The sequence below is a fragment of the Oncorhynchus kisutch genome, linkage group LG26, assembly GCF_002021735.2.
Source record: "Oncorhynchus kisutch isolate 150728-3 linkage group LG26, Okis_V2, whole genome shotgun sequence".
NCBI lineage: Eukaryota > Metazoa > Chordata > Actinopteri > Salmoniformes > Salmonidae > Oncorhynchus > Oncorhynchus kisutch.
The window spans coordinates 32,788,236-32,801,681 of NC_034199.2; the positions used below are offsets into that span (position 1 = coordinate 32,788,236).

Below are 13,446 nucleotides of genomic sequence, written 5' to 3' on the forward strand. Positions count from 1 at the left end.
CCATGTGCCCTGGTCAAAAGTAGTGGTCGATAAAGGGAATAAGATGCCATTTGGGACGCATCCCTGATCAGTTGGACATCAGTCTCAGACAGTCTCCTCCAAGGTTAGCACCCCTCCAACCATCCATATGACGTTTGTGTGTGTATGTATCACCCACCTGTGTGTGTGTATCCTCCAAATGTGTGTGTGTATGTATCCCCCACCTGTGTGTGTGTATCCTCCAAATGTGTGTGTATGTATCCTCCACCTGTGTGTGTGTATCCTCCAAATGTGTGTGTATGTATTACCCACCTGTGTGTGTGTGTACCCCTCGCCTATCTCACCCACCCTAACTCCCTATAGATCGAAAGCCACAAGCTGTTGTTCCGTGATATGGCCAAGGCCCGGGTGGACCACGGGGCGGAGATCATTGTGACCCAGTCTCCGGAAATGGGCATGTCAGGGACGGTGTCCCCCCACCGCGATAGCCACCTGTCCTCCTCTGGCAGCATCAACTTGCTGGAGTCTCCACAGCTAGCCACTCTAGCTGAAGACGTCACCGCCGCCCTGGCCAAGCAGGGCTTGTGAGCGCCTTGACCCCTTCAGCCCAGGCACCAGATCTCTTGACCTTCCCCCTGCCTCCAGTCCAACCCAGCTCTGGACACCTTCCCCCTGCTTCCAGTCCTGAACCCCTCATCTTGCCTCAAGTTCAACCTGACCCCAAGCCTTGGACTCTCTCACTTGCTTCTAGTCCAGCCCAAGTTCCCTCATCATGCCTCCACCCAGCCTCCAATCTCCCTCCAGTCCACCCCCAGCCTCGGGTACCAAACAGCCCACACAAATCTCTGCCTCAACCCTGCCTCAACCCCACCCTGCCTCAACCTCACTCTGCCTCAACCCCACTCTGTCCCCCGGAAACCTTCTCTGTGCCTCCATCCAGCCTCTATCCTTCCCTGCTACCTGCCATGCGGTCCATCTCAAACACCCTCACCCCATCATGCCTCCCATCCATCCCAGGCCATGGACACCCTCACCCCACCATGCCTCCCGTCCATTCCAGGCCATGGACACCCTGACCCCACCCTGCCTTCTGTCTATTCCAGGCCCTGAACACCCTGAACCCACCCTGCCTTCCGTCCATTCCAGGCCCTGAACACCCTGAACCCATCCTGCCTTCTGTCCATTCCAGGCCCTGGACACCCTGAACCCACCCTGCTGTCCGTCCATTCCAGGCCCTGGACACCCTGAACCCACCCTGCTGTCCGTCCATTCCAGGCCCTGGACACCCTGAACCCACCCTGCTGTCCGTCCATTCCAGGCCCTGGACACCCTGAACCCACCCTGCTGTCCGTCCATTCCAGGCCCTGGACACCCTGAACCCACCCTGCTGTCCGTCCATTCCAGGCCCTGGACACCCTGAACCAACCCTGCCTCCAGTCCATTACAGGCCCTGAACATCGTGAACCCAACCTGTCTCCCGTCCATCCCAGGCCCTGGACACCCTCTTCCCATCTTGCCTTCAGTTCAACCACCCAGGCTCCCTCACCCTGTCCCAAGCCTCCTGTCAACCCCAGCCCAGATGCCCAGACACCCCCCCATCCTGCAGCAGCTTCATACTCACCGCCTGATGGAGCTGCCTACCCCACCCTATGTCAACAAGACAAATTAAGAAAAAACAACAACCCTTATGGAACTAGAGACTATTTAGAAAGTACTTTTGGTCAATTGTTTGTTGATATTTCCATTCCAAGTACTTGTACTTTTTTTCTCCATCTTTTATCTGGTGTATTTTTTTAATGCTCCGTATAGATAGATAGTGTCCAAGCACTGACTCAAGATCAGCTGTAGCTCTTTGCACAACATAATCTGGGTATGGGCCAGGTATAGGGTGGGCTGGTCTCTGTTCAGTTCTTAGGAGCAGCCTTTTCTTACACTAAGTAGGAAGTCACGTGGCCATGCCCATACAGTACTCTACCCATGCCAATGCCGCCAGCACGTCTTGTTTTGCTCAGTAAAGTGCATGGACGCCAGACTCAACATTCACTATACATCAAGCATCCTTGCAGCTAGTCCCAGATCCAATATATAATAAATATATAAACAGTATATTGAAAATATGTATAAATATACCAGCTCTTTGTCTTCAACAACATCTCTTCGAAAAACCATTTAAAAAAGTGATTAGTCCTATAAGTATCTTATACCTGAAAAATTGCATTATTTCAATAACTAGATAATGGTATGATGAGCATGTATTGATTCTAGTTACAAAAAGAGGCTATTTTCTAGTTCAAATAAAATGATTTTAGTAAGTTATTTCCTTAATCGTTGGATAGAAAAATTAACACTTCATGTTTTTGTAGATATTAGTTGACTAGTATGTTATGCTTGTTGAAGTTGACTTCAGACAACTGTGCTGGTATTGCTAAGGAGTACATCTTCCAGGCCTGCAACAGAGTACTAACGGCCCTGCAAATGACTAGTGCCCTGTCCTGGTGGCGTACAGTAGTTGTACATCAAGCTGCCTCCCATTACAGAAACAGGAGATAAGCTCCTGCCCCTATGGGCCGTTCTGGCTCAGACCAGGCTTACTTTAATTACAGAGAACTAACCAATGCTACTTTCTCTGGGAGCTGTCCTACTAAAAGGCTGCTTAACCAGTCCTAGTTTAGTTTAAGAGGATGCTGCTTTGATTCTCATCTCAAATATCTCAGTTCAAAAGAAACGATGATATAGCTAGGAGCTCACAGAAGCTGTGATCACAATCCATTCACCATGATAGCAATAGGCATTGGATGGCTGTAAGATATTTTAGTCCATAGTGTTCGATGAACTCCCCAAGGCTCTCAGAGCAGGCTGAGATTGAACTCACGAGGGCTTGCAGTTGTCTGAACCATATTGTAGATGAAGCTATTATTTAAAGATGACATTTACAAAGCAGCTGTGGAACTCTGGACCCTGTGTCCCTACAGTTCACTTCTGGATGCTAGGTTTGTTTTGTGTAAAACATTTAGGGGGGGAAAAGAAAGGGGGAAAATAAATAAAAACTACATTTCATAAAAACAATCTTTAAAAAAAGGAAACTCAACAAGTCATGTTGCATCTGTTTGATAAAGTGTTCCTCTATATTTTTTCTGTCGCTATTTTGTGGTATTTATTCCTCCTTCTTTTAGTATTAATGTTTGCTTCTGTGTTGTTTCTGCACCCCCCTATCCCCTATCCCCTACCCCCTAATCCCTGATCCCCTAACCTCTACCCCAACCTACAGCAACTGTAAATGTAATTAAAAGTAGATGTACGCAGTTTTTCTCCTGTTGATATGATACTGATAACAAAATGCTCTTAACAATTAAAGACAATAAAAACCCTGAAAAACACTCTCGTCGTGAGTATTTTCAAACTTTTGGGAGATTATGGTTACCACCTATAATGTTGTGTGGGGGATCTATACTTAAAGAAAGAGATTCAAGCATGTTTTTAAAATATTTTAATCATTCTTTCAGAGGCAACAAGAATATGAACATTTGGACTGCTGGGCCACCACCAGTGTTTGTCTGTTTTAACCTCTCCCCTATAGCTATTATACTAAGGATGAGTCCCAAATGGCACCCTATTGGGCTCTAGTCAAAACTAGTGCACTATATAGTGATTAGAGTGCCATTTGGGACACAGTCTCACTCTCCCGCAGAGCAAAGAATAAGAGCCGCGACACCGGAGGGTTTTTGAAAAGTTTATTTTGTGAAATAGCGGAGGAGAAAAATGAATTAAGACATAGGGGAGAGTGAGTTTTGATGGCCAGTCTAGAGCAAAGCCAGTCACCTCTGCTGGCCCAATCCAGGCAGCAAGTAAGGGATGGAATGGGTAGCTCCTCCCTACCCCCTTTCCTTCACCGACCCACGGTGGAGAGGCATACCCCGCCAAGATGGCGGGGGACAAGACAACAAGAGCATCTGCTGTTTGGTGGTTGAAAAGAAAGGACAGCTTCTAATGGAGGAGAATAGAGAGCCGAGAGTCGAAGGTCGGAGTCAGACCCAAAAAAAAGAATGAAAAAAAAAAGAACGGTTTAGAAATGACATCTCATAGTCCTTTATCCCCCTGTCTGTTCCTCAGGTGGTTGTTGACTAACAGTGGGGACTGGATGTCCTGACACCATTGGGTCTGCAGATAACACGTTAGCTTCCTTGTTAGCTACTGCAGCCGGAGGATCCTTAAATAGACATGATGTGCTTGACAAAGGCTGTAGGGGTGAGGGGGAGGGAGGAGTGAGGGGAGGTGGAGGGGTGTGGAAGGAGAGTGAGGGAGGTGTGAGGGGAGGTAGAGGGAGGATGAGGTAGGGGAGAGGAAGGGAGGGAGGGAGAGGAGAGGAAGGGAGGGAGGGGTGAGGAGGAGGTAGGAAGAGGGTCACAGGGGAATTAAAAAGGAGAGAAAGAGGAGTGAGCTAGTGAAGCATTTGATCTAAATTAAAAACAAAAACATCATACAAATCTAGACCTACAGTATAATCTGAAATGTGGCTCTAATGTATGTGCAATATAGCATAAGACCTGTATGATGTAAGACAATCTTTGCTTCTCCAATTGGACCCTAGTCCTTATGGGCCCGATTGAGACCGTAGGACATATACGCCTTTCCTACGCACTTCTCAGTAGTTGGTATTCACTCTACAGGTGTGTCTACCTTGAGCACACTGAATAACTGATGTATTTCTGGAATTTCCATTCAATAGGGCTTACAGTACAGGTATCTTAAGCCATCCCTTTAATTATGGTGTCCCTTTAATTGCAATTTTGTCGACCGATTGAAGGGAATAAATACATTGAGAGGACTGGTTCAGAATATAGGGATCAATGAAAGAAATACATCTAAATATATGCATATATGTCTCTGTTTCAGCACCAACTGGTTTTTATTTTTTAAATCCAATCTTGTCAATTATTTAGGCACATTTTAGAGTTAGGAAAGTATGTGTGAATAATACATGCACAAAAGTGGCACAGTGGTCTAAGGCACTGCATCTCAGTGCTAGAGGCGTCACTACAGACCCTAGTTCAATTCTAGGCTGTATCACAACCGGCCATGACTGGGAGTCCCATAGGGCAGCGCACGATTGGCCCAGCGTCATCCGGGTTAGGGTTCATTTTCTTTCATCATATTTGAAATAACTTGTAGGAAATACAGTTTATGACACTGTCATGAAGCATTATGACCATCATAATCATATAAGGCAGATAGGCCTGTCATCTTCATGCCCTTATATCAATCAACAGTCAACAATATGGTGTCTTCTCCGGCTCCTGAAATCTGCTCCTGCATTCATCCCAGTCGTCAGCAACAGAGCATGACAACAGTGCATGACTGACATCAATGTGTGCGTCGCAATTACAAGGAAAATGTAATATGGTCAACAAAGAATGTAAAAAATACAACATAGCCTACATGTGAACAGTATGTTCATGGTGTAATGGAATGTTTGTCCTTGTATGGTAGGTCATGTGGGTTTTCATACTCTTATATAGGTGCCATAACCAGTCCTAAAACAATGCAATATATGTGTGTACATATATGTGTCATGACAGTGTTATGACCATATTATAACAGGTTATGACTCGTTATGTCAGCCGTTATGACATCTTATGACATGGTTATGACCATGTCATTCATAACGTGTTATGACGCTGGGTGTCAAGTAAAGTGTTACCAAGCATTCTACATTCTATGCTGTTCCATTTTTTTGAACCGTTTCTCAACCTTATTCATCGCGTGTGAAGGTGGTGGAATTATGAGGGAATTAAGTCAAGGTCAGAATATGACTGTATTCGCCACACCGTCATTTCTTTCATCTCCAACCCAAATGAATAGCGGGCGAATAGCATGCTATTCTCATGCTGAAATTCAAGGTCAGAATATGCATAGAGAGATAAGTGCATAAAAATGTGATTTAATTGTTTTACTTTTTATCAACAATCTGCTTGATAAGGTGGCAATTACTTAATTAGAGTTTAGTCAACTGAGCAATACATAAATAGTCACCTACTTATAATGCACATTGTTGAAGACAAGTTTCAAATCAAATCACGCTGACAGATTATAATGAGGTTAATGGCAATATTTGCACTTTGCATATTGCCTTAGCACTACGAAAATGTGTACCATTTGGGACGTGACCTAAGACTTAGAAGACTTAGAAGACTTGAAGGCTTACCTTCAAAGTTGATACTGCCGTTCTCGTCCTCCTGTCCCTGCATGAGGGCATCAATCTCAGCCTCGGTCATCTTCTCACCTAGAGGGAGGGAGAGGTGAGAGAGGCCAGGTCATCAGTTGGTCTGGTGTCAAACACACACACACACACACACACACACACACACACACACACACACACACACACACACACACACACACACACACACACACACACACACACACACACACACACACACACACACACACACACACACACACACACACACACACACACACACACACACACACACGTCATGTTACAACTAAGCCTGGGCGGCCACTTACCCAGTGTTCCAAGGACAATACGCAGCTCAGCCCCCATCACGGTGCCGTTGCCCTCCTTGTCAAAGACGCGCAGACCTTCAACGTAGTCATCGAAGGTTCCCTTGTTTGGGTCATTGACGATGTGCTGGAGCATGGGGAGGAAGGCCTCGAACTCTAATCTCTTGCCGGCCATGTCTGTGGGCAGCCAGAGTGAGAGGAAATGCATTAGAAGTATACAGTATGCTCCAAGGTGAAATTTCCCCTAGGCACAGATCTATGATCAGCTTTTCCCTCTCCTAATCCTAACCTTAACCATTAGTCGGAAATATGCTAAATTGACTCCAGATCAGTGTGTAGGGGCAACTTCACCCTGGCCCTTACCATACAGTACACTACTACTAATAATAAATAATAATACTAGCTCCTGTACACACAGATTTACCATTGAAAATGCCTGTGTGTGTGAGTGTCAAAATATAACTACATACAATGCATTTGTAGACACATACATAGTGAAATAACAGAAAAACACAATGTCAGGCTTTGTAACCCAAAATACTTCAAAGGCCTCTTGCAGTAACTCAGCTACACCACCAATGGAGGGATATGTCCATCATGACAGGTGCTGAATTGTTACAATGTACTATAAAAGGGAGCAGACAAATGCCAAGGTGTGGTCACTTATGTGTAAATGTCTTCCCTCCTAGTGTGTTATATTAGGACAAATTCAACTATGAAGGACTGAGGGTCTAAAGTGGAGAGAATAGTGTACACAGAGTCAGTATTAAGGAACGTGTGTGTGTGTACGAGTGTGTATGTGCGCTTGTGCTTCAATGCACTGTTTCCGTGTGTGTGTGTGTGCCTGTGCTTGTGTGTCCTTGTATCACTTTGCGCATGTGTGTGTGCGTGTGTGTGTGCCTTACCGTCATCAGAAGGGTTGCCCAGGACTTTGCGCACCTCCTTGTTGGTGGGGTTCTGTCCCAGGGCGCGCATGATATCAGCGACCTGGTTGTAAGCCACCTTTGCGTCACCCACCCTGTCGAAGAGACCGAAAGCCTCCTTGTAGTCTGTGGTGAGGTGAGGTGAGGTGAGGTGAGAGGTGAGAGAGGAGAGAGAGGAGAGAGGAGAGAGGAGAGAGAGAGAGAGAGAGAGAGAGAGAGAGAGAGAGAGAGAGAGAGAGAGAGAGAGAGAGAGAGAGAGAGAGAGAGAGAGAGAGAGAGAGAGAGAGAGAGAGAGAGAGAGAGAGAGAGAGAGAGAGAGAGAGAGAGAGAGAGAGAGAGAGAGAGAGAGAGAGAGAGAGAGAGAGAGAGAGAGAGAGAGAGAGAGAGAGAGGAAGTGTTTTATTACCCTCAGAATGCCTGGGCTAGTGGCCAACAGAAGCTATGATAACATACCAAGAGATCTATGAAATTAACATGCACACCACTTTGGTGTTTTTTTGTTGTTGCAGGGATTATTGTGAATATCTCAATTGAATGATGAGAGCTTCGCCCTATCCATTATACTTTTGTAACTTGATGTAGAATTACCATCTGTTTATATATATATATATATATATATATATATATATATACATATTTTACCTTTAATTGTCCGCACTGCAAATTCTCCAGTGTTAAAAATACACAAAATAATTAACACAGAGTGTTTAATCAACATTGAAAGTGTTGAGTCTGTGGACCCATATAAAGGAAAGGAAAGATACCTAGTCAGTTGTACAACTGAATGCATTCAACTGAAACGTGTCTTCCACATTTAACCCAGCATATAGACACTGGAACAGTGTTAAACTTAAAGGGACATTTCTAAATTGTTCAACTTCATATTCATCATTTTCAGTACCACCCCAACATGTGAAAATGTGTGTTTTCTATGTTATGTAGTAATAAAAATCGAGGAAGATAAGTGTTTCCATCAACTAATTAGTAGGCTGATTAAAATCACATGATGCACACCAATTATGTCACTGGAAACACTTACACTATCTTCCTCTTATCTTTTTTGTTACAAAACATAGAAATGTGCAATTTTCACATATGTTGATGTTGAGGAGGTGCTGGAGATTATGAATATGAAGTTCCTTAAAAACAGTACCATATCTATTTCATGAGGGTTGCACATATTTCATGGGTTGAATTTACAAAAGTGCTTGTTCTTCACTGGTTAATCTTTATTTATTTTTTGGGCAACAGGTCACAAATATTGCTGCTGTGATGGCACACTGTGGTACTCTACCCAATAGATATGGGAGTTTATCAAAATCAAAAATTTAATTTGTTTTCGAATTCTTTGTGGATCTGTGTAATCTGAGGGAAATATGTGTCTCTAATATGGTCATACATTTGGCAGGAGCTTAAGAAGTGCAGCTCAGTTTCCACCTCATTCTGCGGGCAGTGTGCATGTAGCCTGTCTTCTCTTGGATGCCAGGTCTGCCTATGGCGGCACCTCTCAATAGCAAGGCTATGCTCACTGAGTCTGGACCAAGTCAAAGCTTTCCTTAACTTTGGGTCAGTCACTGTGGTCAGGTATTCTGCCACTGTGTACTCTCTGGCATAGAAGACCCTTTTTGCCTTGTCTATCTGATCTTTAACAGCTTTGCAGAAGTTACCTGTGGCCCCGATGTTAAGGCCAAGGTATGTATAGTTTTTGGGATTCAAGTATTTTTAGCCAGATCCTAATTGCTATGTCGAATGTTATGTTCCTTTTGATGGTGTAGAAGACCCTTCTTGCCTTGTCTATCAGATAGTTCACAGCTTTGTGGAAGTTACCTGTGGCGCCGATGTTAAGGCAAATGTATGTATAGTTTTGTGTGTGCTTTAGGGCAACGGTATCTAGATGGAATTTGTATTTGTAGTCTTGGCAACTGGGCCTTTTTTGGAACACCATTATTTTGTTTTACTGAGATTTACTGTCAGGGACCCGGTCTGACACCATCTGTGCAGAAGATCTAGGTGCTGCTGTAGGCCCTCCTTGGTTGGGGACAGAAGCACCAGATCAACAGAAAACAGTAGATATTTGACTTCAGATTCTAGTAGGGTGAGGCCGGGTGCTGCAGACTGTTCTAGTGCCCTCGCCAATTCTCTCTCTCTCTCTCCCTCTCTCGCCGACCAGGAGCCGACTTGGAATCGATACTGAAGAGAGAATATGAGCTCCGCTCCTTTAGAAGGCAATGCTGTGAGTGGACTGACACGAATAAACCAAGAGAATGTTGACCAGGCTTAAACAACTCCCGGCTGGCGCGATGACGGCCTACTGCTTGCTCGTAATGAGCTAGACTTTATCAAAGGGTGACAATATAAGACATGAATGCGTTTAATTGTTTGACATTTAGAATGTCTACGAGAATGGAGTTAAAAATGGGATTCCTATGTGTGTTATTAGGCCTACGGATAAAGATGTTTTAGATGTTCCATATTCCCCAACAACTTTAAAGACTTATGCCACTTATCTGTCCACATGATGTTGTCAATCAGTGAATGTGTTCAAGGAATACTATGTAATACTAGGATATCATCCCCTACTATGGGTTCACTTTGACAGCAGCTAACTAGACTTCATGTTATAACATTATGACTCATTGTGACAGATTGGAACATTTTATAACAGGTCAAGTGGTGTCCTAATCTGTGGTCCAGACATATTTTCGATTTAATTGAATAGTTTTCTTGTTTGTTCATATAAACTAGCTAATGTATAATTATTTTTGACCCGTGTTCATTTAGCCATAATGCTTTTGCATTAAGGTTCATATGGAGGGGTCAACCGTGTCCAAAGAACCTTAGAGGCTGACCACTGCAATTTTGGAAAATGTATTGAAAATGGCTTCAGGTGCATGTAATTTGAGAATGTTCACCTCTATAGGAAATATTACATTGTAAATGCACTCCAGAGGTTGTTTAATGTTACAAGCATTTTTTCACCCATCTTTGAATTTGTTATCTTTGTAAACACTACTTAGTCCGGGTTTAGTAATAGTAGGCTAACATTGAGATAGAAATCAGAGTGGCAGCTAATCCATGATTTAAAAGGACTTAGAGTGGATTTATTTTAGTGTTTTTTATTAGGAGTCAGAGGTGCAGTACTACTAGAAATTGTTCAAATACTTTGAGTGTTTGCTCTAGACTGCCTGGGGTGCCAGGTGAGCAAGGTTTCAGATTTCAGTTCTTCAATTATTCTATTGGTCCATTAAACCAGGCAAGCTCAATCCAGCTCAGATAAAGTATTTGAAATGATTTAAAATAGTATTTGAACCCAGGTCTGCGAAGGTGCAGTGATAATGATCTGTTTTACAGTATTGTTACTGATTACGTTTTGATAGTGACATCTGATCTATTATTATTTTATTTTTTTACAGGACACAGATTTAGCCTAGTCTTGGCCTAAGAAACACTTTCAACTGAGAATCTCCATTGATCATGGTTTTTAGACTGGGACTAGGCTTAATCTGTGTCCGAGAAACTGGCCTTTAGTAATTTGGTTTAGTGAACTTACCCTCCTGCTGGTCGGGAGTGAACTCCACCTATAGAGGGCAGCAAAGAACAACAGTCAGAACATTGAAAGAAAGTGGGGCCCACTTTTGAACATTTACAGCCAATGAAGTAATTCCATTTAGGCACAATTCTACCGTAGCCCCTGTCTGCTATCAGATCTGAGACTTTCTATGGATATAAACCCTGCTGTTACACTGTCTAGGGGAATTGTTGAGTAGCCTCGACTACAGCCTTTCTATTTCACCCCAGAACAGTTTCTCTCACTAAGCCTGATTCTGGAATGAGAGTCTTGGTACCACAAGACTACCGTGTAGTAGGCTACCTCCACCTAGACCACTTCCAGGCCCAGATAATGACTTGCAGGGTGTTTGGGACGACTCCTTACTATTTTACAGTCCATCTCAAACACTAATGAATCGGAGTGCCATAAGAAGGGGATGAGGTTTTGGGAGCAATAGTCTTGCAGTTTTACTTTAGGTCTCATACTACCTAAACTGTAAGGACGTGGACTGTTGGGGTAGGCCTGGGCCATACACAAGAGGCTCACTACCTTAAGAGCAAACAGGTACAACTTTTAAGTGATTATGTAGCTGTGGATTTTCTCCAGACTCCTCACAGTGTAGAACAAATTAGACAGTCAGTTTGAAAATGAGAAAGTGAAGAAGGTAGATATAGCCTAATATGCATATATCTCTTTGTATTATGTATAATGGACCAATACTGGTTGTATTGTAGCCTACTTTATCATTTGGATCTTTATTTTGACAGTTGGATTCAAAATGGGGCATATACAACAAAACCACCACATCAGATAAGCAAGTAAAAAAGAAAAAAGCTAAAACGTTTTTCTCCCATCACCTCATCAATCACAGAAGAAACACGACCCCTATCAATCCTCGAGACAAAATTAGCTCCACAGCTATACTCTTACGATGGCACTCGATCTTGGAGGTCCATCTTTAGATACTTTAACATGTCCACATTTGGTGACAAGTTCCATTGCAGTTTCACCTTGTCACAAACTCCTTCAGCCTATCAAGGAAGCCGAGGGACATATGGGGCGTGGTTTAGGTGAGCGAGCAGCGTCTCTCCGGAGCTATCCGAGGTGCTGATGTTTTGACACTTTCAATTCTGCTTCAGAACTAGGTCCGTGGGTCCAAGCGTGCTCTTGCCATTTCGCTATCGCTTGTCAAATATGGTTATAATAATAGGCTACAGTATGGAAAATACATGACAAAATAATCCCAACCTAATGTTTGGTCCAAATACAACACCACTTTTAGTTAAGCTATTCCAGAACTGTGGTAACCCCATAAATTGAAATAGGTACCCTAGGGCTACTCATCAAACATAATAAGTAGCCTAACAGTTGCCTACGATATCCAAACCGCACACAAATAGATAGGCAGTCTTTTAAACTGAATAGTTTCACATTCTCGTATACATGTGCAGCCTAGGCCTATATGATTGTGGCATCAGCATGTATCGAGAATGGCCCTTCACTGACAACCATTCCCTAACTTGTACCTAACTTCAGCAAAACACACTGCAATAAACCAACCAGGCCAAATACCACGGAACATATACAACGGAAAAACTAAAGGACCATAGCAAATAATAAAGCTTTGTAGCCTAACTATTTACATTATGTTGTGACTCAGGAAATAATCAGTCAAACTTTTATTTTGCAGACAGACAAAGAAGCCAGGCTAGAGGGATAGAGGGAGGATGCAGGGCAAAGGCTAGAGGAGGTAGGGAAATACAGAACATAGTTACCTTGACTGTGGACAAGTCGAGTGCAGGGGGGGCGGCCACCACCTCAGGCTCGGGTGCGGGTGCAGCTGCCTTTGCCGGCTCGGCTTTCTTGGCGGGTGCCGCCTTAGCGTCCTTCTTGGGTGCCATTTTAGCAGATAGTAAATGAGTTAGCTACTTTACCGGTAATACAGGCAGACAGTTCCCGCGTAAGCTTGGAGGAGACTCAGAGCATCAAGGTTGGGTCTGGGCGTATATATATGATAATATTTTACACAGCACCCTCGTCAATGTAGCTCAAGGGACCGGATTGGACAGCGCCAGGAGACGGGTGGGGGGTTGTTCTATACATGGAATATAGGGACTCCCCATCTAAGTCGCGGTCGGGCTGATCGTCAGAAGATGTTAATTTAATACAGCGCAAGCTGTGTAACAAAATAAATGGGAAACGGTGATTGAGGTCGTCCGGGGTCACCCGGTAGCCTAACGGGCAGCCGCCCGGTAACAGTAGCCTGATTTATATTTTCACTGTTTTTTTCCGGCTGAGCCAAGGAATGCATCAGTCTTCTGTGAGTGTGATGACACAACATCGCGCATAATCTTTCCCATTTTCTCTCGGTATGAAGAAGTTTATTTATGGGGCTATCAGTAAGTTAGTTCAGTTTTCAATATTCAGAAATTGTAGCCAAAGCGTTATATTCTTCTAGTGAAATGGGGGGTT

The 13,446-nt window shown here is 43.8% G+C and overlaps 2 protein-coding genes across 36 annotated transcripts in view; one reads left to right on the forward strand and one right to left on the reverse strand.

The window, feature by feature from the left end:
* The window catches only part of LOC109870734 (microtubule-associated protein 2), a 178,610-nt gene extending 174,588 nt beyond the window's left edge, over positions 1-4,022 (forward strand). For 20 of the 35 annotated variants that reach the window (XM_031806184.1, XM_031806182.1, XM_031806183.1 and 17 more), the window contains one exon: positions 343-4,022. In XM_031806184.1, coding sequence (XP_031662044.1) covers positions 343-567 — 225 coding nt within the window. In that variant the 3' untranslated portion in view covers positions 568-4,022. The remainder of the gene's footprint in view (positions 1-342) is intronic. The other 15 variants (XM_031806186.1, XM_031806203.1, XM_031806201.1 and 12 more) reach the window with 3 other exon arrangements.
* LOC109870983 (myosin light chain 1, skeletal muscle isoform) lies at positions 3,452-12,968 on the reverse strand. Its single transcript, XM_020461714.2, has 6 exons — positions 12,750-12,968; positions 10,975-11,002; positions 7,407-7,550; positions 6,505-6,678; positions 6,182-6,259; positions 3,452-4,216 (listed from the first exon to the last, which is right to left on the reverse strand). The coding sequence occupies exons 1-6, from the start codon at positions 12,873-12,875 to the stop codon at positions 4,188-4,190; spliced, it is 579 nt and encodes a 192-aa protein (XP_020317303.1). The 5' UTR covers positions 12,876-12,968; the 3' UTR covers positions 3,452-4,187.
* Positions 12,969-13,446: the final 478 nt, after the last annotated feature.